Source organism: Vanellus vanellus (assembly GCF_965231255.1).
Source record: "Vanellus vanellus genome assembly, chromosome: 11".
Lineage (NCBI taxonomy): Eukaryota > Metazoa > Chordata > Aves > Charadriiformes > Charadriidae > Vanellus > Vanellus vanellus.
The window spans coordinates 15525081-15546863 of record NC_138916.1 but is presented as its reverse complement, the minus strand read 5'-3'; the positions used below and the strand labels follow the sequence as shown (position 1 = coordinate 15546863).

General features: G+C 47.7%; 2 protein-coding genes across 2 annotated transcripts in view; both read left to right on the top strand.

Moving 5' to 3' along the window:
* ABHD17C (abhydrolase domain containing 17C, depalmitoylase) overlaps positions 1-9439 on the top strand; it is a 31035-nt gene extending 21596 nt beyond the window's left edge. The window contains exons 2-3 of the mRNA XM_082488845.1: positions 3850-4029; positions 7938-9439. Coding sequence (XP_082344971.1) covers positions 3850-4029; positions 7938-8157 — 400 coding nt within the window. The 3' untranslated portion in view covers positions 8158-9439. The remainder of the gene's footprint in view (positions 1-3849; positions 4030-7937) is intronic.
* Positions 9440-15486: 6047 nt separating this feature from the next.
* LOC309676142 (cell surface hyaluronidase CEMIP2-like) overlaps positions 15487-21783 on the top strand; it is a 54622-nt gene continuing 48325 nt past the window's right edge. Inside the window, exons 1-3 of the mRNA XM_082488624.1 lie at positions 15487-15979; positions 20767-20907; positions 21050-21611. Of these exons, the coding sequence (XP_082344750.1) occupies positions 15514-15979; positions 20767-20907; positions 21050-21611 (1169 nt within the window). The 5' untranslated portion in view covers positions 15487-15513. The remainder of the gene's footprint in view (positions 15980-20766; positions 20908-21049; positions 21612-21783) is intronic.

Below are 21783 nucleotides of genomic sequence, written 5' to 3'. Positions count from 1 at the left end.
TCTCCTCCGTCCCACCGACCTGTTGGTGTGACTGAGGTCTCGTTGCTCCGCGCAGGAGTAAGCAGAAAAGTCTGGGGTATGGATTCCTAACAGCCGACTTCTGTGCACATCGCTCATGCTAGCATGTGCTGGTAAAGCTAATTTGTATAAATTGGGGCAGGAACAGAAGGGGAAAAAATAAATTGCTGTGTTACTGTTAAGTGGTGCCTTAGGCAGGCCCAGCCCCAACGGGAGGGTTGTAGGTGCAGGCGGCTGTAGTGCTCGTGAAGATAGCTGGGGCTTTTTCTGCACGCATGAGAAATGTAATCTGTAATCCAGATAATCTACTCATGGGTTATTGAGCGTAGACCGGGCTGGAGAATTTTGCCACCTGGCGTTTGTGTGTGTGTGGGGGGGGTGGAAATGCCGGCATGGCTGTGAACGGCAGTAGCTTTGCAATCCTCAGTAACAGACTTCCCTTGGGGAAGAATGCATGTCTGCCTTTTTTTGTTTTATTTTTTTTTTCTACCTTTGACACCGTCAAATCGGTGTTTTACATATGCCCACGGTAACTATTTGAATTGCTTCCGACTTTGCTTTGGCCGAAGGCTGGCTCCCGCATGGCGCTGTTGCCCCGCGTGCTCTGAGCTCCCTGATGGGCTCCCCCGGAGCAGTGCAGGACCGTACCCCCCAACTCAGTGTGGGTCTCCTGCGCCGTCGCGTGGAGCTGCGTTTCCACAGAGACCACAGTTTGTGTGTTTCAAGACAGATATTTTTAGGAGCTGCTGTTTAGTTGGTGGAAGGACTTTCTTCCTTAATAGGAGAGCAGATCATAACAGGATTCCTCTTTTCTCAGAAGTCTTTTGGCTTTTTCTATCGCATTCCTTCCTTTTTTCTGTGTCACTTTCACTGCAGCTGCCTTCGCAGAATCACAGAATGGTCAGGGTTGGAAGGGACCTCGGGAGATCACCTAGTCCAACCCCCAGCCTTACCCATATCTGTTCCTCCTCTCTCCTGTTTCGCTTCCTCTATCGCTGTTCCTGTTGCACCAGACTCTAATACCACCAGGAGTTTGCTTAAAGGATACTGTATTTTAAAGATAAAATCCCCAGGTGGTTTTGTACCTCGGTGGACCGGTGCCTGCTGAGTCACCAGCTGGGCAGCACTGGTGGAGACGCGGAAGGAGCGTCAGGGAGCCAAGCCCTGGCCTTCAGCGCCAAGAACCTTGCCCTTGTCAATTATTCATGGCCCTTGCCTAGGAGTCGTCATATGTCCTTTGGCCTTGCAATAAACAAATCTTACATGTAGCTGTTCCTGCTGATGTTTGCAGTAAGCTTGATGTCTCACCTTCGGATTGATGGCCTAATGGTAAAGGGCTTAAAAAGATAAATCTGTTATAGTAACTCTTCTGTCTTGGAAAGTTGGACTCCCCCTAACTAAAAGGGTCCAGGAGATTCTTTCAGTTGTCTGTCAGAAGGAGCATAAAGTAGAAAAGACATTTGACCTAATGACAGGCTGTAAGTGCACTAGCTCAGTGTCCCAATACTTTTTTTCTTAAAATATTTTTTCCCAAAATTTTCATGTTGCATTTCTGTGGAGTTAGATGCAGCATTTATTTAGTGACAAAAGGCTACTTCAGAGTGCTCTTTTTTTTTTTTTTTTTTTTTAATGATGCTATAGACTGTATCTGACTTTAACTGATATACTATGAAATTGAATTTTTTTTCTAGAGTATCTATTGCCACTGCAGCAAGGTGCTCCACTTACAATATGAGCTGTTTTCAGAAACAAAATAACATCAAAAGGCATGAATGCAAAGCAGATAAATGTTGAAGAAAATTGGCATACTAAGGCAATTGTATGTGTTGAAGGAATTGTCTTGCTACCCTATGGTGTCCTGTTGTCCTGTGATTCTGATTCAGACATCTTCTGTATTCTGCTCAGATTGTAAACCTTTTAGAAAGGGGACTTGACATTTATCATGATACTGGAGTTCAGGATGGTATTGCAAAACCTACCAGCATTAATATCATTCCGTCCCTACTTAAGTGCCACGTAGCGGATCTTGTTCCAGTCCTGTTTTCTTGTATTCCCCAATGTTGATGCATTTCTGCCTGTCTCTAATACGATGCAACAGCTGGTAGATCAGCAGTTTGGATGCATGTGCTGCCTTCAAAGGTACATGCCTCCAGCCCTTCCCACCCAACAGCTGGAATGAAGTCCGTGAGGACAAGGCTTAGCTCTGACATCCTGTTAATATGCATACCAAAATCAACTAGGCTCTACTGTGTGCTGGACTGTTTCTAACAGTAAGGGATAAAAAATTTTCCTAAAAGAGCTTCACAACATCTCTTTAAAAACATCAGGCCATGGCGGTGGTGATAGACCACCAACGTGAGCCGCTGCTTGGTTACCAAGAGGATAAAATTTTCCTCAAGGGAGATATTTTTATACAGTTGCTTATTCATATTACAGTAGATGCCAAAAGCACCCTTATGCTCAGCAGTATAGAAATATTAAGAAAATTCCAGTTTCACAGAGGCTACAATCCAGTCTCTAGTTTTACTTCATCGTAAAACCAGGCAATCTTGACAGCCTGTAGTTGCATGATTAGTACTGAATTATTCTTCTATTGTAATTTTAATTAATAATTGATTGTTCTTCTCTTGTAATTTTCTCTCTTTTGCCCATACCCAGTCATTTAGCTGCTGGAAAGTCAAGTACTATCCAGGTCTGCCGTACACCTCGCTGTCAGCTTGGCAAGGAAGTTGAAACCTTGCAGGTGCACGATGGGCATAGCCTAAACCGTCGGTTTTGATTTTCATTGTCATAGCAGTCACAGCAGGACTGTAGACAATGTAGACTGGCAAAAAGACATGTTCAGCACAAATTATTTTCTATTAGAGATGTGTTCTCTTCTGTGCTTGATTATTCTTTGTACAGCTTGCAATGGGAAGTAGAGTTATGCACAGAAATCTTCTGGGTAAATATTTTATAATTAATTGAGTTACAGCCTTGATTCGGAGCTTTCCTAGCCTAATCACTGTCACCTCCTCCTGTGCTCCTTCCAAATTCTGTAATATTTTGCATACTTTAAGTAAAAACTGAATTAGTATCATCCTCAACTTTTTTTCAGCTGTGAAACAGCACACAAGCTGGGACAGTTTTATAGACTGGGTGGGAATATTAGGGAGCCATTGAGCACTCCCTGTGAACCCTGAATGTTATGGAATGATGTGTCTTTATAGTTACAAAATAAGCTTGACGTATCTTAAAGTGGAAAAGAAAAATTAGCAATAACTTACATTGATCAGAAATTGAAAAAATGAATAGAACTGTCCTCTCAATTTTTTATCCTCTCTGATGTTTTTAACTACGCTAACAAGGCAGTTTGGTCTCTTTGTTCCAGCTGTGTGGAAAGAAAGGTGGGCAGAGAAATAACTGTCTTGTTTAATGGTGGAAAGGCTGTTAGCCTCCGGAATATCTAATTGAAATTCCTGAGAGTGACTCTGGATAGGGGGGGGAAGTCTCACATTTACAATTTTCTGTGCTGTGGCATGAAAGATAAGAGGTGTTCATGAAGATGGCGAAGATTAACAAAGAAACTGACATTCCTTCTTTGAGGATAGCTCTCTTCAGCCTGTGTAATAGTTTGATTATTTACTTTACTGGACTGTTCTAAAGTTTAGACTTGTAAATTTATGTTTTCTAGGAGTAGATTTTAAGGAGCTACAGTGGGTAGGAGGGATGCTTTGGTTTTTATCCTCCCCTCCTTTTGTTTTGGGGTTTTGTTTGTTTGTTTTGTGCTTTTGTGATGTGAAATGTGTTGGTTTGGGGTTTCTTTTAAAGGGATCTTTCTTTTCTCTACAGGTATGGTGTTAGTCCTGAGAACATTATTCTGTATGGTCAGAGTATTGGTACTGTCCCTACAGTAGACCTGGCATCTCGGTACGAGTGTGCAGCAGTAATCCTTCATTCTCCCTTGATGTCTGGATTACGGGTAGCTTTTCCTGACACTAGGAAAACCTATTGCTTTGATGCTTTTCCGAGGTACGTATAAACGCTGTAAAGAGGGCTGTTCTATGCTCAACATGCTCTTCAGGTGTTTGAAAGGCACTAATTGTGTAACTTTCCAGGGAACTTTATTGAACTGTCACCTGCATTTTAAACTGCAGGTATGCACACCTTCTAAATCCAAGCAGAGGTTCACCGTGTAAGAAACAGGCTGATGCCAGTCTCAAACCGACATGAGAGTCGGTTCAATGAACAAATAAAGTCTTAGGGTTTACAGCTAATTTTTCTCCTGTTTTTTTCTGTTATGGGTTGTTTATATCAGTATTTCTTTGCTGTCATGTTTGGAGTAGTAGCTTAACAACTGATAATACACTAAGTCCTTCAGGCTAATGACTAACAAATTAGTAACTGTACACTCTTTAACATCTCAGTCAGCTTTGATTTAGAAGGTAATATGATATCATGAAATGCATGTGCTGTTCTCAAGATGCTTGTTAAAATATTGCTATAGTTTGACCCGATCAGCAGAGAAAGAAGTATAAATTGCTGCTTTTAAAGGGAGAAGACGAGAGAGAGTCAGAGGCTAGAGCGTTAGACTGGTGTCGTTCACTTTTCAGCTTGGTTCTGCACTTCATGTATAATCTCGAGGGAATGCTTTTAGTGTTTCTTTGCCTTTGGTCCTAAAAACACTTCTGCATCTTTGGTATGCTGTCCATATAAAATCACTAAAGATACTGAGACTTGTATTTGTTCCGCCCTGATGGAGAGCATGTAAGATCCTAATGTCTGTGACCAAAATAAAGTAAGTTGTGATCCCTCTTCTGGAAGACTTTGAACTTGTTTTAAGAAGCGCTAGAATATTCTACATACAGAAATCTATATACAGCTGGTTTGAAGGTAAAACAGTTGCCTTTAGAGCCTAGTGTTTCATTTGAAAAGCAATTGCAACAGACCTAAATTAGAGCATCCAAATATTTGGGAATAGTAGAGGTCCTGGGAATAGCAGATGTTCTAGGAATCTTCTAAAACTTCTCATTTGACCCAGTTTAAATTATGGGAGAACGTGAGAGGGGAAGCCGGTATCCTTATAGCAGTGTATATAGATCAGGGGAATGAGGGGAGGCACAGATAAAAAGGTTAGTGGCCCATGGAAGGGAGAAGACAAAGCAGAGACTCTCTGAAGTCTTGTGCAAAGCTTGGCTTTGCTTCAGAAGGTCGTGTTTGCAATAAATGTAGTCAGGGATATTCATAGCATTTATTGTTTGTTTTTTTTTTTTTTTAATTTTAGTTAAAACAGATTAAAATTAGAAGGTGGGGGAGGCTGTAGATATAAATCTGTATGCCAAAACAGCTGGAATAATGACCAAGGGACTGAGTAATAATGGCTCTCAAGGTACCTATGTCTAGTCCCTGTGTTTAGAATTCTTCCAAATAAGTTATTAATTAAATAAGTGATTAAATTATTGAAGGTGCAGTCAGAATCTGAAACACGCATCATCCTTAAACCTGAAATCCAGTATTTACAAATGCTTCTGACAGAAGGGGAAAAAACCAAAGCCTTAAAAATAGCTTTGATTACAAAAGTAACAGTGATTAGCTGATATCATCCAAATTCAAAGAACAGTTTAAAAAAGAAAAAAATGGGAGGGGGGAACAGTGACAACAGATGTACTGTAGCACTCGAGTATTTTGTTCTTACCCTACTGCGCTGTTCACTGCTGTCAGTCTGACTTCACTAACACTGTAAGCAGTGAAAATAAACAGCAGTGTACTTTTCTGAATGTGTGCAGCTCAACTGTCTGTCTTCACAGCAGGAAACAAATAGTTCTGTGTGCACCTACAGTGAATTGCTATTATGTGCATTTTATGTTGGGACTCCACGAGAATTTGGTCTCTGTAGATTTTGCTAGCTGCAGAGTGGTATGGCTTAGAATACTAAGTAAATCTAATGTGCAGTTTAAAGACCGCCTTATGAGTCGCTGAGTTGGCAATGGGACGCTTTCCAATTTTCTGCAAAACACAAATATTAGCTAGCTTAATGGTCTGTGAATATATGTGAAAAAAAACCAAACCAGTTTCATTAGCTGAATACTGAAGTGAAAGGGGTTTCCTACAATAAATGAGAACTTATTATCTAGCCACTTAAATTTATGCATAAACATCTCTGTAGCTGTACGTAGCTGACACGTCTGTCACATCGTGGAATTTGGGGACAGACCTGTCATGGGCTTAAGACTTCAGTTTATATAGCTTGTTGATGATAAAGTATTTACATGTGGCTATGATATTAATTTGGGGATGAAGATTAGGGGGGGCAGAAATCTGCATTATTCTGATGTCTATTTCATGTTCTTGGGATATTTTTCTGCATTCAGCATAGTTGCACACAACTCGATTCCAGACAGGAAAAGTGAAATAGGTTGCATTTTAATTTTAAATAACACTTTTCCTCTTTAAATGACATGAAGCTGGTTTTTTTGGAGCAGTATTGAGACAGAGACAGAAATGTGTTTATACTCAGCTGTTTACTGGAATATCAATGGCGGTTGTCTAGAATATTAAATGCTGAGATTTATATGTGTGAGGTTTAGTGCTTCAGTCTACATCTTGATTTTTAATTAACTTTATATTTTCATAAAGCTTCTTTAAACCCGTTTTTAAGTCAGTGTATGTTGGCATCTGTATTTTTTAATCATTTTAAGCAGTCTTGGTCACTCTGTAAAATCTCTAGTCTTACCAAAACTGCATGTTTTCTTGTTCCTCAGGAGCAGGAAAATCCAAGCACCTTTTATTAGATAGTGTAAAGAAATAGATTTGTCCTTCTGTCAAATCAAATATTACTGACATTAGTTTTTCCACCCGCTTTATCCCATACTCTGCATAATGTCCTGAGCCAGTTCCTCCATTTGCTGATGTCAGTGGAGCTGGTAGGAAACTGAGAGTTCGTGAACACTCTGTGCCTAATACTCATTTGGGATTACCGGTAACTACCAGTGTGAGATGGCTCTCTGGAAACAAAAGTCGGTGCCTGCCTGAAGGCAGTCAGAGGAAGCTGCTGGTTACCACTTTGAAGTTCATGTGCCACCCGTATGCTTCATAGTTGGGGTTTTCTGGCCTGAACTGGTGGGTGTGAAGGTGCCTTTGTCGCTCTCCCCTTTCCCCTGCACCCGTTCTCCTGTGAGAGGTGGTCACCAGCTCTGCTGGTCTACCAAGTGGAGCTGGAGCTAAAGGGGAAAAAAAAATTGCTTTGAGGCCTCTTTGCAGAAGCAGTTAGTTGCGTGACGTGAAATCCCGTGTTTCACTTGGTTTGCAGTTAAATATCCTTGTGTAATGCTATTCTCCCACAGTTTTCTTTCTTGCCATTTGAACATAAACAATCAGGACAAAGAACAGATTGTTTTTCTTTAGCTGAAGCTGCTTTAATTTGGGGGTTTAAAGGCAGGCTCAAACCTCATGAGCTGAGGCTTTTTTTTTTTTTTTTCCCCTTTGCAAGAGTCTTGTGACTGGACTGTAGTTAATTAGTTCCTAATCTGTTAAATTGGAAGGTGATAATGTGTAATGTGAAGAGTCCACACCGGCAGCATGTCCTGTGGAATCTTTTTTTTTACCTCTCATTGGTGGTTGTGATCAATATACGCAATGTTTTTTTTTTTTTTGGGGGGGGGGGGGGGGAGGTGCCAAGCCTTATTTGCATGCCTCCCATCTGAGCTTCTTGTCATGAGAACTGGTGGGATGATGGTGATGGCAGCGCAGGCTCCTGTTTACACGTGCCTTTGGGGAGTGAGGCTTGTTCCAGGTCTCCTGGGCACAAATCCAACATTTTGCAGCCATTTAAAAACACGCGGTGGTAGCTGCCTCATGTGGCGATAGTTAAGCTTGCTTTCTTTGATGGTGTGAAGGTTAAAACCTCAAACTGAGCGATGTTTTTCTTTTCCGTCCCCCAGCATTGACAAGATATCTAAAGTAACCTCTCCTGTGTTGGTGATCCACGGTACCGAAGATGAGGTGATCGACTTCTCCCACGGCCTGGCCATGTACGAGCGGTGTCCGCGAGCGGTAGAGCCCCTCTGGGTGGAAGGGGCTGGGCATAATGACATAGAGCTTTATGCACAGTACTTAGAGAGACTAAAACAGTTCATATCTCATGAACTTCCCAACTCCTGAAGAAGCCTACCTGATTTTACCTCAGTTACTGTGAACGGAAGAAATTACCTGGTTTTGCACATGCTTTAACTGGATAGCTGTAATAGCTTTATACTATGAAGAAATACCCTGTCTTCAGGGTGTTCTAATCAAACATCTGATGAAATTTGTCTTTTATATCTGGAAATTATTCTACTAATGCACACAAATATGGTCAACTACTGTAATTCCAACAATTTTTAGCTTCGTTGCCCTGGAGGAAGTGGGAATACTAGCTGCTTATGGGGACACTTTTTACCTAGTGCTGTATTAATCGAAGATCAGTTTTCTCTGTCTCGCTTCAGATCGTTTATAATTCTCTCCTACAAAGACTTTTTTTTTTTTTTTTTTTTCCCCCAGTGTTCTCAGCGTGGAGAACACAACTGTTACGAGCTACAGCTTGTTCTGAACAATCAGTCGTGGGTTCAATCTAAGGGAGTACTTCCTCTGTAAAGTTTCTAGCTGTGGTATTGTAACTGGAAAGTTATTGTGATGAAGTTCCCCCTCCTCCCTCCTAGTGTTCTTTTGTTAACTTACTGATCTTCCCGAGTAAATTATTTAAATATACTTTTTCCTGAAAATAAACTACTATATGGGGCTAAACTCTGTAACGACCTCTCCATTACCTGTGTAAACATAACTGGAAGATTCTTAAAGGAACTAGGGACAAAATTGCTTTTGTTTAAAAATAAATGTGTAAATTTACTACTAGAAAACTCATTTTAATATTCAGATGGTCTGAATAATAGCCATAACAGACATTTCCTTCTGTAAAGCATTCCTGTAGACTTTTTAAAAGTACTGTACATATTTGAATTTACATTGTGCATAGATTCTTAATTGGTAGTTTTAATTTAAGTCTAGTTACAATAAAACTGCAAAATTCTGGTTTGTATATGATTGAATACATTTTGTTAAAATATGTTTTTATCCCTATATTATTTTGCTATTAAAGTTTTATAAAGTTTCCAGGACAAAAAAAAAAATTTACACATTTATGTTTTGATGAATTTATGTAACTAAATTTTCATTGAGCCGATCTTTTTAGTTTAGAAGTAATTTGATTCTTTGACACTGGAATCGCACAGATTATGCATCAGAAATGCAAGACACTTAAAAATTGTTACACTACTAGCATAGGTCTAATTTTTCCAAATTTAAAGGCCTTAAATGTACTGTAAGCCTCAGATTGTTGTATAAATTGATCGGGATTGATTGCAGTTTGTGTCCTGTTGCTAGAATGCAACACAGTGATTGTAATGGAATAAAGGATGCATGGACTAGAGCTTGCTGAATTTTTGAATCTTATTTGGCGCATAATTTTCATACACAAGGAAAGTGTAAAGTACAGATAACTTAATTCCTCCCTTTCAAGGAAGGCTCTCCTAAAGTACAAAGCCATATTTCCATGAAGCTTGGTATGTAAATCAAATGTAAAAGAGATTACTTTTAAATGGTGTTCAGCTGGTTTTAAGTAACAAAAAATCATGATTCATTGCCAAGAGGAAATGTTTGAACATAGTTGTTATGAGTCCTTATAACAGGCCTGTAGTTAATTGTCAGCACAGCAAGTGTGTCTATTGTCTTTGGTTATTGACTTGGCCCTATTACTGTAAAAGGAGAAAAACTGGTATTTTCACTTACGGGGGGGGGGGGGGGGGGGGGGGGGGGGGAAATGAGGACACATCGTCTGGATCCTTAGAATTTGGATCTGTGCATCTGTGTTGTCCAGTCGTTAGTGTTAAATGCCCCAAGTGACAGGGCTCCCAGCTGTTCTCTTGGTGACTATTCCAGCCAAAATAGGCAGGATTTGCCTAATCATCACCCCGAGCTTGCTATTTCCCTCCTGTATGTTAAATAAATGTTCAGATACGTGTCGCTCTCTTTTATTATTATTATTTTGCACATTCATAAATCTGTCGTGGAGTTTCTTCCATTTCTACATGTGTTCTTCCTGAGACTATAGCCCAGTGGACACAAAGCTGATGTCTATGGCATAGGTGTTCAAGGTAACCTTTGAAAGTGAGGCTGTCTCTATAGTGACTTGGGAAATTTTTAGTTTACGCAATGGTTTTTGGTACCCACATTGACCTTCGTGTTGCTCTAAAAACTTCAGCCTAAGATGTTTCTTCCTCTCATCACCCCTTGAAGCTACTCGTTTACTTCAACAAACTGGTACTTTTAATCTTTTCCCTATAAATTGATTTTTTTTTTTTTTTTAATTACTACTCTTCTAACTCCTGCAGTCATTTTGTGACTCGTCTTTGCATCTGCTTTGCTTTTTGTCAGTATTCCTCTGTTAATGAGAACCCCAAATCTGAATTCACCATTGTCATATACGTCCCATGGTCTCTGCACGTGGCTGAACGTGGATTTCTACTTGTACTATCTTTTATTTGTCCAAATTCCTGCCTAACTGATTCTCAGAGGTGCATCACTGTTCTTCTGGCTTCCGCGTTGTCTGTTTTGCTTTGCGAAGTTTATGTACTTTTAACTAATGCAAATGTTTTGCTGTTAATGAAAATGTTCATGACCTATGAGTGATCCACTGGTGTGGGTCTTCTTCCCTCTTCTAATTCAATAATTTGTTTACCTGTTTGATCCCTTAAATAATTTTCCTTGCTGTCCTATTCCCATCCAGTAGTTTTTAAATGAATTCTGAAATTTTTATTATTTATCACTTTGCACAAAATAAAACATATAGTAGTAGTGAGCTCTGTTGTATTGTAAACTTGTCTCAAAGCATCACTATTTCAGGCATTTGGAAACACTATTGCTGGGGAATGTGAGAACTACTAGTTGAAGAAAACTTGTGGCCATCCCATGAAACTAATAAGACACTGGACTCCAGGTCCCTGTTTGCTTAAAGAAAAAAGGTTAGAACAGAATTTTTAAATGATGGGAAAGGGGATGATGTGAGGTTATGAGAGAGAAACTTTGGTTTGGGCTAAAAAATAGTCTGTTCCGGCAAACTGCTAACATTCTCTCATTTAAATGTATAATGTGGGCCTTTGCTAGAACTTGTGATGCATATATTAGAGCTACCAATGTGTCACTGTAGAAATGGCTGGCTGTGCCTGGAGAAATTATGCAATGGGTCTTCCAAGGGTGTAAATGATCACTAACATTTGGGTTTTTTCTTCATATGGATGCTCTATCTGTTTTTTCCTGTGTGATTTACCATCTTTGTTCCTATACTGGAGCCATCTGCGAAGGACAGCTTTTTTTTTTTTGGGAAGGTAGGATATGGCACATCTGTTTTCCTGTCAGTAATTGTTTAATGTTTGTACTTCGAAAAGCCAGAGGGAAATATTTGTCACAACTTTAAAGGTAGCATTTTCCAGGGAGTTTGCTTTTAAAATTTATGTAACTGTTATAAATTTAACTTGCATTCACATGGAGACCTGTTACCCCATGTTGTCTCTGCCGCATTTTTCTTCCGTGTTCTCTCATGTCATTCTTGTAACGTGTCAACTCTGCTGTGGGTGCTGACCCTTTGGCTTTCTAAATGCCCAAACCTGTGTTTACGCTTAGCATTGCACACATCCTTTATAAACTCTGCATCATATTTCCTTTTTCTAAAGGATGCTAAACGTTGGAGTAGAGAACCAATGCGCTTTCCTCTCTGGTTATTTGTTCAGCAGTAAACCTTGATTGTTCTCATTTGGAAAATGTTTCCTTCCCTGGGCCTGTTCTCATGAATGTAAATTAATGACGTTGTTTAAGTCCATTTAACTTATTTCCCTATATCCTTCTTTGTGGAATTCACTAGCTATTTTAGCTCTGAAATGTGTTGCAAATGCGGTCGTTTTGTACTCCCAGCACTGGTTGAAGGTCAGGCGCCTCTCTGATGGCGGGCACTCTGCTCTGGGGAATGAGGTGCAGCGCAGAAACTACCTGCTTAGTAATTAGTGCTTTCAAAGTCCAGCAGTAGTTCTTGGATTGCATTGGGATGAATTTCAAAGTGGGAGATTATATTTCAGCTGTGCAATATGTGGGTCTCATAACTTGGTTAAAACAGTGAAAAGGACAAGCTGGTCCTTACATCAGGCGAGTGAGCACCACTCCTTTGACACTGCTTCTGGCAACATCTGGTTCTGTAGCTGGGTTCCTGTGATAACCGCACTAATTTTGCAGAGTGTTGGAGTAACATGCCTAGGAAAAAAAAAAAAAAAAAGGAAAAAAACCCAAACCGCCACCAAAGAAAGAAGAAATCTGAAGAAGACCCCTACACCGTCAGCGTGTTAATGGTAAATTGTCTTCTGCTTCCTGCAAAGGTAAACAAGCTTTGCTCTGGCTTTCCTCCGGCCCCAGCGGCGCGGTAGGCTGCGCGCAGACACCACAGTTGCTTTCTAAAGTAAAACTGCGGGTTCCCGGAGGTCTGCCGGGGGGCGGGCAAGTTCTGGTCTGGGCCACTGGGTCCCCTGCGCTTGTCGCTTTGCCTGGGGGCTGCTGGACACGCAGGCGCGCTCGCTGTCCCGCTCTGCGCGGGACCTGCCGGGGGTTTCTCCACGGGGCAGAGCCCGGAGCATCTCTGCTCCCCGCCCGGGCAGCGCCGGGAGGTGCCGGTTGGCGGCGGCTCCCGACAAAACCGGCCCTTGTGTCCGCTCAGGTGGGGGGAAATCCCTCCTGCCGCAGCCCGGGCAGCCTCCCAGCCCCGGGCTCCGTGCCTGCGGCTGGCGGGGGCGGGGGGGGGGGAGCTGGGCTTTGCAGCGGGGGCCGGTCCGCCCTCCGCCGGGGCTCCCGGGCACGGCCGGGCCGCCCTCCGCCGGGAGCGCCGCCAGCCATGCCGCTCCGCCGGGCGCGGCCGGGTAAGGAGCCGCCGCGGGCGGGGGGGAGCCGGGCAAGGAGCGGGGGGAGCTCTGCGGGGCCAACCCCTCTGTCTGTGTTACAGGTGTCACCCCCGGGCGGGTCGCCCCGGGTCCCTCCTCGAGGAGCCCCCCCGCCGCCGCCGCCCGGCTGCCGCCGCTGCTGCTGGTGATGGTGGTGATGGAGATGGTGGTGGTGGGGGCCGGGGCGCAGGCGACGAGCGTCAACAGTCAGTAGCGACACGGTGACCGTCCCCCCGCGGCGCCCGGCGGTGGGGAGGGCAGTGCTGGCGGGGGGGGGAGGAGGAGGAGGAGGAAGAGGAAAGGGGGGGACCGCGCCCGGTCCGCCCTCGGCATGGGCTGACGCCGGTGCGGCGGGGCCGGGGGCTGCCCCGGCTGTAGCTGTCCCGGGCGAGGAGGAGGAGTGTGGCTGCCAGGGCTAAATCTCACTGTTATCTCACGAAAAAAGGGAAGGGAAACACGCCTCCGGCTTCCAGTTTGACTTCAAGCTGTAGGCAGAAGCGTGATTTGACTGTGACTTGGGAGGTGACTGCATGCAACGGGGCCCTAATTTATTTTCTCCTTTAGTTCCTCAGGTCCTGTTTAGTTTAAGGGCTGCCTTTGAAAACAAGATATTGATCCAAAGTTTTGTTTATTCTAAATAACGTTTTACACAGCAGTTTATTCTAGAAAGCTTGCAGACCTACTTAAAGATTTAACGTTGCTTACGTTTCAAATCGCTCTGCTGCAGCGGTGCCATTAGGTGCACTTAGGGACACTTTGGGTCTGCCCCAAAACCCTTTCCCTTCAGCCCAGACCGGCGCCAGTCGGATGGCAGCGGTGTGTGCAGTCACCCTCCCCACGGACCATCGCATCCGCATAGGAGGAGGGGGTCATGTGGACCCCGTATTGCTGGGGTCCTCCTGGAGCTGGGTCCTCCTTCCCCTCTCCTTGTTCCTCCCAGGGATCTCGCACAAGCAGTTCGTTCCCCTCTGCGTCAGCTCATCAGTAAATGAGTGGAAGAGCTCGTTGATCTCTTGGGGGTCTTATGAATTGGGTTCTTGCAATGGCTATCGGTTGCTCTGCATGAAAGATGCAGTAGAGGTGCAAAATGCTGCTTTCATTATGACATATTTCTGAGTTATCCACTGCTGTCTAGTCCTAGCAGTCATATTTTGCACTTTCTAAGTAGTACAGGGTTATATTTCAGGAATTAATTGCAGCAATAAATGTGCATTTTGGTATGTAAAATTCCAACACAATAATAGAATACTTAACTAATACAATTACAATACGCAAGCAATCCCCTGGACTGTAAGTCACAGCCAGCTGAGGCCGATGACCTTAATCTTGAATCAAATAAAAAAAAAAAACTACCTGAAGATTCTCGGACATGCTGGACTGGGATCCACCTCTAGGAAACAGAAGAACATTCTTAAAAATCCTGTTCTCTGCTTAGAAATGAAAGGGAAGGCTGCAGGCACATTCCAGGGCTCCTGGGACGTGACCTCCAGCCTTTAGCAGTATGCCGTTACGTTATAACATTAACTATTTCAAACACTGTTGGCAAGATGCAATTAAGTTTTGGGTTCCTCGTCCCTTTTAATTATTAGAGCTTTCTCGTGTGTTCACAGCCCTGCTCATCATGAAGTCCCAGCCTGCTTATGTTGCATTTAATTGCTTTATTGATCAATTCTCAGGGTGTAAATTGAACCTTCAGGTTCAGCCTCATTGAAGGAGAGCTGTGTAGGGGCACTGCCTTAGAAGCACATTTAAGCTCCAGAGAGTCTGGATTCTCCCATACCGGTACCTTCTTGTCCTCAGGATGAAGCTACTGTGGCCGTTGAGCAGCCGCAGCCCAACCCTGGTACACCAGGCTGTAATCCGTAGGCGAAGACCAGAGAGGTCACCTAGAAAGCAAAACTGAGCCTTTTATTTCAACCCAACCAATGTCTGTTGGGAACCTGGAGGCTGTGCTGGGCCCTGGGGCTGGACCCAACGTGCAAACAGCCCAGCAGGAGTGTAAAAGTTTCCTTAGTCATGTAGGAAAAGGCTTTTAAAATCTTTAACAGGAATCGTTGTTTTTCTCAACGTTTTTCAGAAAATGTATGTGGAATAGTACATAACTTTTTTGGTGATTGGCCTTTTTTTTTTTTTAGGAATCCGTAGTCTGGAGTGTGTGTACGTATAACAAAGATAGTTTTCGCCAGCATTACAGAAAACATTTGTTTAAATAAAAAAAACCCCACATATAATCATGATTACAGTATAGTACCTAAAACCCCATCTATTGCAAATCTATTGACTTGGCCTGTCAAAACGTTCAGGAAGGCTGTCAAAGCAGCACAGCAGTCTGCACTGTATCCAGGGCTACAGCAGAGCAGGGATAAAAGTAGAGGTATACACAGTTGTTTGGTTTTTTCAAAGACACAAACTCACCGGAATTCTTTGCTGTTTACGTTTAATAGCTTTTACTGTATTTACGATTATTTCAGAACATAGCCTGAATCCCAACAGTTCTTTGTGGGATATGGATTATGAAGGACTTTTGCGCAGTAAGAAAGCCCTTCCCGGGACCGTGGGCTCGTACAAACCCTCCAGCCTGCTCAGGAGCGGCCCTCTTCTGAGCCACCAGGGAAGGAGACGTTTGCTAAGTCAGAACCTGGGCCAGAAGCCACCCGAAAAGCAGTTGTCCTGTGACATGCTCCTTAAACTTTCCAGATATATTTTAATGGATACCTTTGGACCTAGCTTGGCCTGGAATCTCTTCCGGTTTTATAACTGTGACCGAGAAGTCAACCTGCCCAAAATTCATCTGAGTCCTCTCAAGGTGGCCCAGCACAAGGTGAAGCCGTTCTTGCTACACAGGGTGCTTCAGCTCCTCCGGAGCATGGGAGTGTTGTCCGAAGCTCAGCAGTCCAAGGCCTTCTCTCTGCTCAAGAAGCAAATGCTTAAAGCAAGGAAAACACCGCTAAAGCCTAAAGTGGAACAAAGTGGTAGGTATATAAGGAGGAGATGTGGTTTTGATATCTCAAATGCATTCAGGTGCTGGCTGAGTGAAGGCGTGGGGCTGGGGTCCGTGCTGCCAGGGCGAGGGGTACTGGCAAGGGTGGACATCACTGAGTGCAATCTGGTACGCGGTGGTCCTGTGTGGTGCTGGGGGCTGGCACTCAGCGTTCCGGCTGAGCTGGAGCCAGGGCTCGGAGTGCCCAGCCCTGAGCAGGTCTGTGATGAGGCGGGTAGGAAGCAGTCGCTGTCTGCAGGAGAAGGGACGCCAGACTGGTACGGTGTGTGGAGGGCGATTGTCACAGATGGGCCATTATAAGGAGACAGTCTGTGGAGTCAGTACAGGCACTAAAAGCCACGTTGTGGTAAGGTGGTGCTCGGTTTGGTGGGGCTGCCGGGCCCGTGGTGGCCCCTGAGCACAGCTCTGATGTGAGCATTAGCCGCGTGTTGCTCACTGCTCCCCAGAGCTTCCAGCTCCTACCTGAACTGGTGTGCTCCGCTCCCCCGTTCCGAGCTGGGGCTTGCCTGTGGAAATACAGCTGTGCTATATTGAAAATGTAAACTTAATTAAAAAAAAAAAAAAAAAAGTGGAGAATTACAGAATCTGTGGCTGGGACAAGGACAAAAAAAAAAAAAGTTATTTTATTTGTAAATTAGTATAATGTAGGAATTAAGTGCCTGTGTCCCACGCTTCCAGGATGCGCAGGCAGGTTTGCCCAGACCGGGAGGAGAGGGCAGGCAGCGAGAGCAAAGGGGCAGGCAGAGGGCAGGGCAGGCAGCGAGGGCAGAGGGGCAGGCAGAGGGCGGGGCGGGCAGCGCGCGGCGGGCAGCGGCTGTGCAGGGGCGCCGCCGTCCGGCCGTCCGCGGCGCCGCAGGGTCCGGTGTCGCCCCGCTGTCCGCTGCCCCTTTCCCCCCCCGTTGCGGCGCGGGGGGGGAAAGCTCTGGACACGGAGGTTGGGGACAGCCCGGTCCGAGCTGGCGCTGGCCCCGCTGCGGGCGCCCCGGACCCCCCACGGGCGGAGTTCTGCCGCCGGTTCCCCGCCGGGTGGGAACGGGGAGTTGCTCGGGGGATGCCGAGTCGGCTGCTCCTTCCTTTCCCCGAGGAGCGGGAAGGAAGCGGGAAACCGCGCAGCGAGGGAGTGTGCCCGGGAAAAGCGCTTCCAGAGGAGGAACCGTCCTCTCCGCACCGGGGTGCGACACCCGTGTCTGTGGGGAGAGGGGGCTGCGCTCGGGGGGTCGGGTCACCCGCCCCCCTCCGAGCGGTTCTGCTTTCCCCCGTGGCCTTAAAACGAAACCCGGCCAGGCATCGATATTTGTCATTGACCACTACGCTCATGTCTGTGGGCAAAGCGGTACCGTCATTGCGACACGCCGAGACACGAGGCCATCGAGGTTGCCTCATACCTGGTAGCCCGTTACGGAAAATGACCCATTTTTTGTTTGTTAGAAAGGTAAACTTTAGTTTATAACCAACAATAACACTGGAAGATGGGTTTGGGTTGGTTACTTTTGCGAGGAAGAGTTGCGCCAGCCAAATGTTTGAGGCGGTGAGCGTTAGTCATCGTTTCCCACTTGCAGGTGTGAGGATGTTTGGGGAATGTGCTGAGGATGCGTCCTGTGACCGAGCGCTGCGGTTGTAAGCTTCAAAGCAGTGCTGCTGCAAAGCGAAAATCGCCTCGAAAAATGAAATTTGGAAAAGAGGGAAAGGAAAAGAGTTTAGCTCCCGAGCACCAAACTCCAGATAATAATAGGCCCATCTTTGCTTTTCTTAAAATAAGATGGGGATCTTTAAAAAACAGGATGATATGTCCATTCTCATTTAATCTGAAATTTTCTTCCTGAGGCCACTGAAAACTTAATATGGGGGAAAATGGCACTGAAATCATTCACCTGAAGGTAGTTCTTTCAGAAAAAGAGCCAGACCAGTGTATTTATGTGGATTTTGAGGCTACAGGGGTAAAATGGCTTTGAAGGATTTAAACAGTGCTCACATATTAAAAATACTGGGTTCTTGTTCAGGAAAAGTCCCGTGTAAACAGACGCGACTTTGGCTTTGCTGATCATTTCCCAGGGCCTGCACAAAGTTTAGCCTGAACCAAAGCCCGCGCTACATTTATTTCCACTATTACTATGTTAGATTAATCGTTGTTGCCTTTTCTTTAGCTTGCAAGTCCATGAAATCTCTTGCACAGAGTAAATACTTCAAATAAAGTTGTATGAGATTTCTAGGGCCCCAGCCAGTGTCAAATAAAGGTTCAAGTCCTCTTGTACCTCAAATTTTGCACTTCTAGAACTGTTGAATTCGGAGAATTTTGTTAGTGTGTTTTAAGACAAAATACTCTTTATTTGTCTTGTCTTGCCTGGAACTTTTAGCAGTAGATAAATCTTTCTCCAAAAATCTTGAGGCCAGCCTCCTATACCTCTGATAACAGCTCTGCTTTCCCATGACCTGCATTCGCATGTGTCATATGCAGATAAGAAGGAGGCACAACGCTGACTAATGCCGCTTTTTTGGAAGGAAAATGACAAAAGCTATTTGAGACAGGAATAGAAGTGCCAGCACTGAATGATAGATGAACAGCCGGTAGCAAAGGTGGCAGCTCTAACGTTTCCCTGTATTTATGGAGTATTGAAACAGGGGAGCGTTATCTGGATTTGTTTCGCTGGGCTGGGTGCTTATCTCCAGATTCAGCAATACTCTGGGTCCCAGGACAGGCTGTAAGAGAGGGGATGGGGTTTGTTTAACGCAAGTGGGTGATGCTCCGGCTCCAGAGCTGTTGTCTGGAGCGTGGGGCATGGCCGTGCCCCTCACCCACCTCCCCCCCGCTTCCAGTCTGTTCCCGTATTATGTCTGACAGCACTTGCTCCTTATTACCATAACTATAGCCTCTTTGTGCCCTCCGTCAGAAGAAATCCTGCACCAGAATAAATTTCAGAGGTGACAGATTGGAACGGTTCGACCAGATGATGGCACACAAATGTCTCTGCGATCGGCAGCACCTGTGGCTTTGCACCTCGTTGGCTTCGGTCCTGGGCAGGAGCAGCGGTTGGCACTGTTGCCTGCCTGCTCCTGGCTCGTTCTCTCTGGAGTGGTGATGAGGGATTATGTGTAGACTCGGGAAGGGAGAGGGCAGTGGCCACAGTAAGCAGTTACCTGTCTTTGTGTCACCTGGAAGCTCAGTTATGATGTATTTTAGAGCCCATAAAAATGTGATAGTCTGGTTCATGGAAAAAAAAAAACAAACATTGTGTGATGGTTCTTCTGCAGGCAGTCATTTTCACTGGGACTGGAGTCCAGGCAGGAACCTGCAAAAGCCGGGAATACTATCCCAGGCCATGGGGGTAAAAGCACATGGGTTTCTTTGAGGCCGTGTCTTGTCAGAACACCTTCTAAGGTTTTTCCTCTCTTTCACTGCAGGCTCTGAGTACAGGTTCATTTGGAGTGATGAGAGGTGAGGTGGCAGATACCTCTCTGCTCACCCACTCTCAGGGGAACTTTTGCAGCTGCCGGGTTACAGCGTTCTCTGTAGATCTGCCAGGCACAGGACAGCACGGGGCAAAACACCCCCTTGGGAAGGTGATGAAATGGCCCAAGAAGGGCCAAGGCAGGTCAAGCCCCGGCCACCACATCGGGGTCCACATCTCAGCCCTTTGCCGTTCTTGGGGAGGCAGCTGGCCCCCCAGCCGCACACTTTGTGTGGGGCTTTTGAGCCCAACCGGGCGCTCTGTGGGTCTGCGCAGAGCCCCCAGGGTCCTCCCCGGGCTGAGACTCGCCCGGTTCTCTCTGACCGCGGGGAGCGCGGCGGGGGACCCGCAGCCCCCCGGGGCTGAGAGCCGGCGAAGACCGTTGCGTGCGGGCAGCGGGGCTCTCCCCGGCCCGGAGCATCTGGGCGCCGGTCGCAGATATACGTCCAGGCTGGAGGGATCGTCCCCGGCTGGGAGGAGCCAGCAGCTCCGCTGCTGTAAACAGTGCGGGCACCGCCAGCGGTTGGAAGATGGATATAAATAGGGAGGCGGAGGGGAGGCAGCCGGAGCGGAGGAGCGGGAGCTGCCTGCGCCTGCCTGCCCCTGCCTGCGCCTGCCGCCCGCAGCCGGGGTGCCCAGCAGCCCGCGTCGGGAGCTCCCGAGAGGCGGCGTGCAAAGTTTGTGGCTCGGCGCTGCCGGGGATAGGTAAGGGGTTGGTTGTTTTTTTTTTTTTTTTTTTATTTTTTTTCGCAACCGAAGTTTGAAACCCGCCGGTGCTTCTCGTCCATCTGCCGCTGGGGCTTTTCTCCTCGCCGGCTCTTCTCTCTTGTTCCTGCTGCTGTTGGGGTTGCCGCGCCGTGGCCGGGGTTGTGTGGAGCTGGGAAAGGGGGGGATTTCTGGTTTCCGTCTTGCTAGGTTAAATGAAGGGGAAAAAACCCAAACCCAACAAACAAACCAAACCCCCCAAACCCATCAAAAGCAAAATGCGCCTTTGCGCCGGCTCCGTGCAGACCCGCGGCGAAGGGGCCGCCGCGGCGCACGTGTTGCGGCGGGGGCTGCCCCGCGGCTCCGCGGCTGCGGGCAGCAGGTAGCGGCGGCGGCGACCGCGGGGAGCCCCGGGCGACCGCGGCTCCTCCTGCCCTTCGCGCCGGATCCGGAGCCGGTCCCGGTCCAGGCGCCGCCGCGGGACGCGTCGGGGAGCAGCGAGCGGCGGCAGCGCATCAGGTCGGTACCGCGTCCCTCCGCGCCCTTCCGCGCTTCTCCGCGCCCTGTCGCCGCCGCCGCTGCCGCCTCCGCCATCCCTCTCTTGCAGGGCCCTGCCCGGAGGTCGCCCCGCACCTCGCCCCGTGGCGACCTGGCTCCGACACCCGCCGCGCCGCCGTGGTGGGCCGGGGGGCGGCTCTGCGCCTGGAGAGCTCCGCCGCCTTCCACTCCCTCGTCATCCGCGACGGAGGTAAGGGGGACCGCTCCCGCTCCCCGGGGCCGCCGGCTGCTCCCGGAGCCCGGGCGCTGCGGGGGACGGCCCGGCGGGGTGGCACCTCCCGCCGCCGCCGGCGGTGCGCGCCCCCAGCCCCGCTCCTCTCCCTTCGCCCCAGGGAGGCTGGTGTTCGCCGACCGCCCCCACGGGCCGCCCATCACCCTGCGGGCCCGCTACATCCTCATCCACGACGGCGGGGAGCTGCACATCGGCTCGGAGCGCTGCCCCTACGGCTCCCGGGCCACCATCTCGCTGTACGGGCGAGCCGCCGAGGGGGCGGCCGTGGAGGGCTTCGGGCAGAAGTTCGTGGGCGTGGGTGGCGGCGGCGTCCTGGAGCTGCACGGCCGCCGGCCGCGCTCCTGGACCCTCCTGGACAAAACCCTGCACCCCGGCGGGCTCCGCCACGGCCCCTACTCCTCCGAGAAGCGCTGGGGCAGCCGCGGGCTCAACCTCCGCGTCCTGGACGCCGGCACGGCGCGGGTGCTGGCGGCGGGACGCTTCGACACCCACCGGCAGCCCGGCGAGAGCCGGCGGCTGCGCGCCTTCCTGGCCCTCCAGCCCCCCGGCAGGCTGGTGGCGGCCGCCGTGGGGGACTCGGCCGCCCGCAGCCTCACGCTGGAGACGCGGCTGCTGCTGCGGGACCGCCTGGGCAGCAGGTACATCGCCCGCCTGGGCTACAGGTGAGGCGGGCGGCGGGGAGGCGGCGCAGGAAGGGGGGGACGGACGGACGGACGGGGGGGGACAGGGGCGGGACGGTCGCGCCACCATGGACAGCTCCGCCGCGGGGCCGCCGCGCCCGCCCGGGGCTCGCCCCGACGGAGGGGCACGACCCGTGGCTCGGCCGGGCCCGGC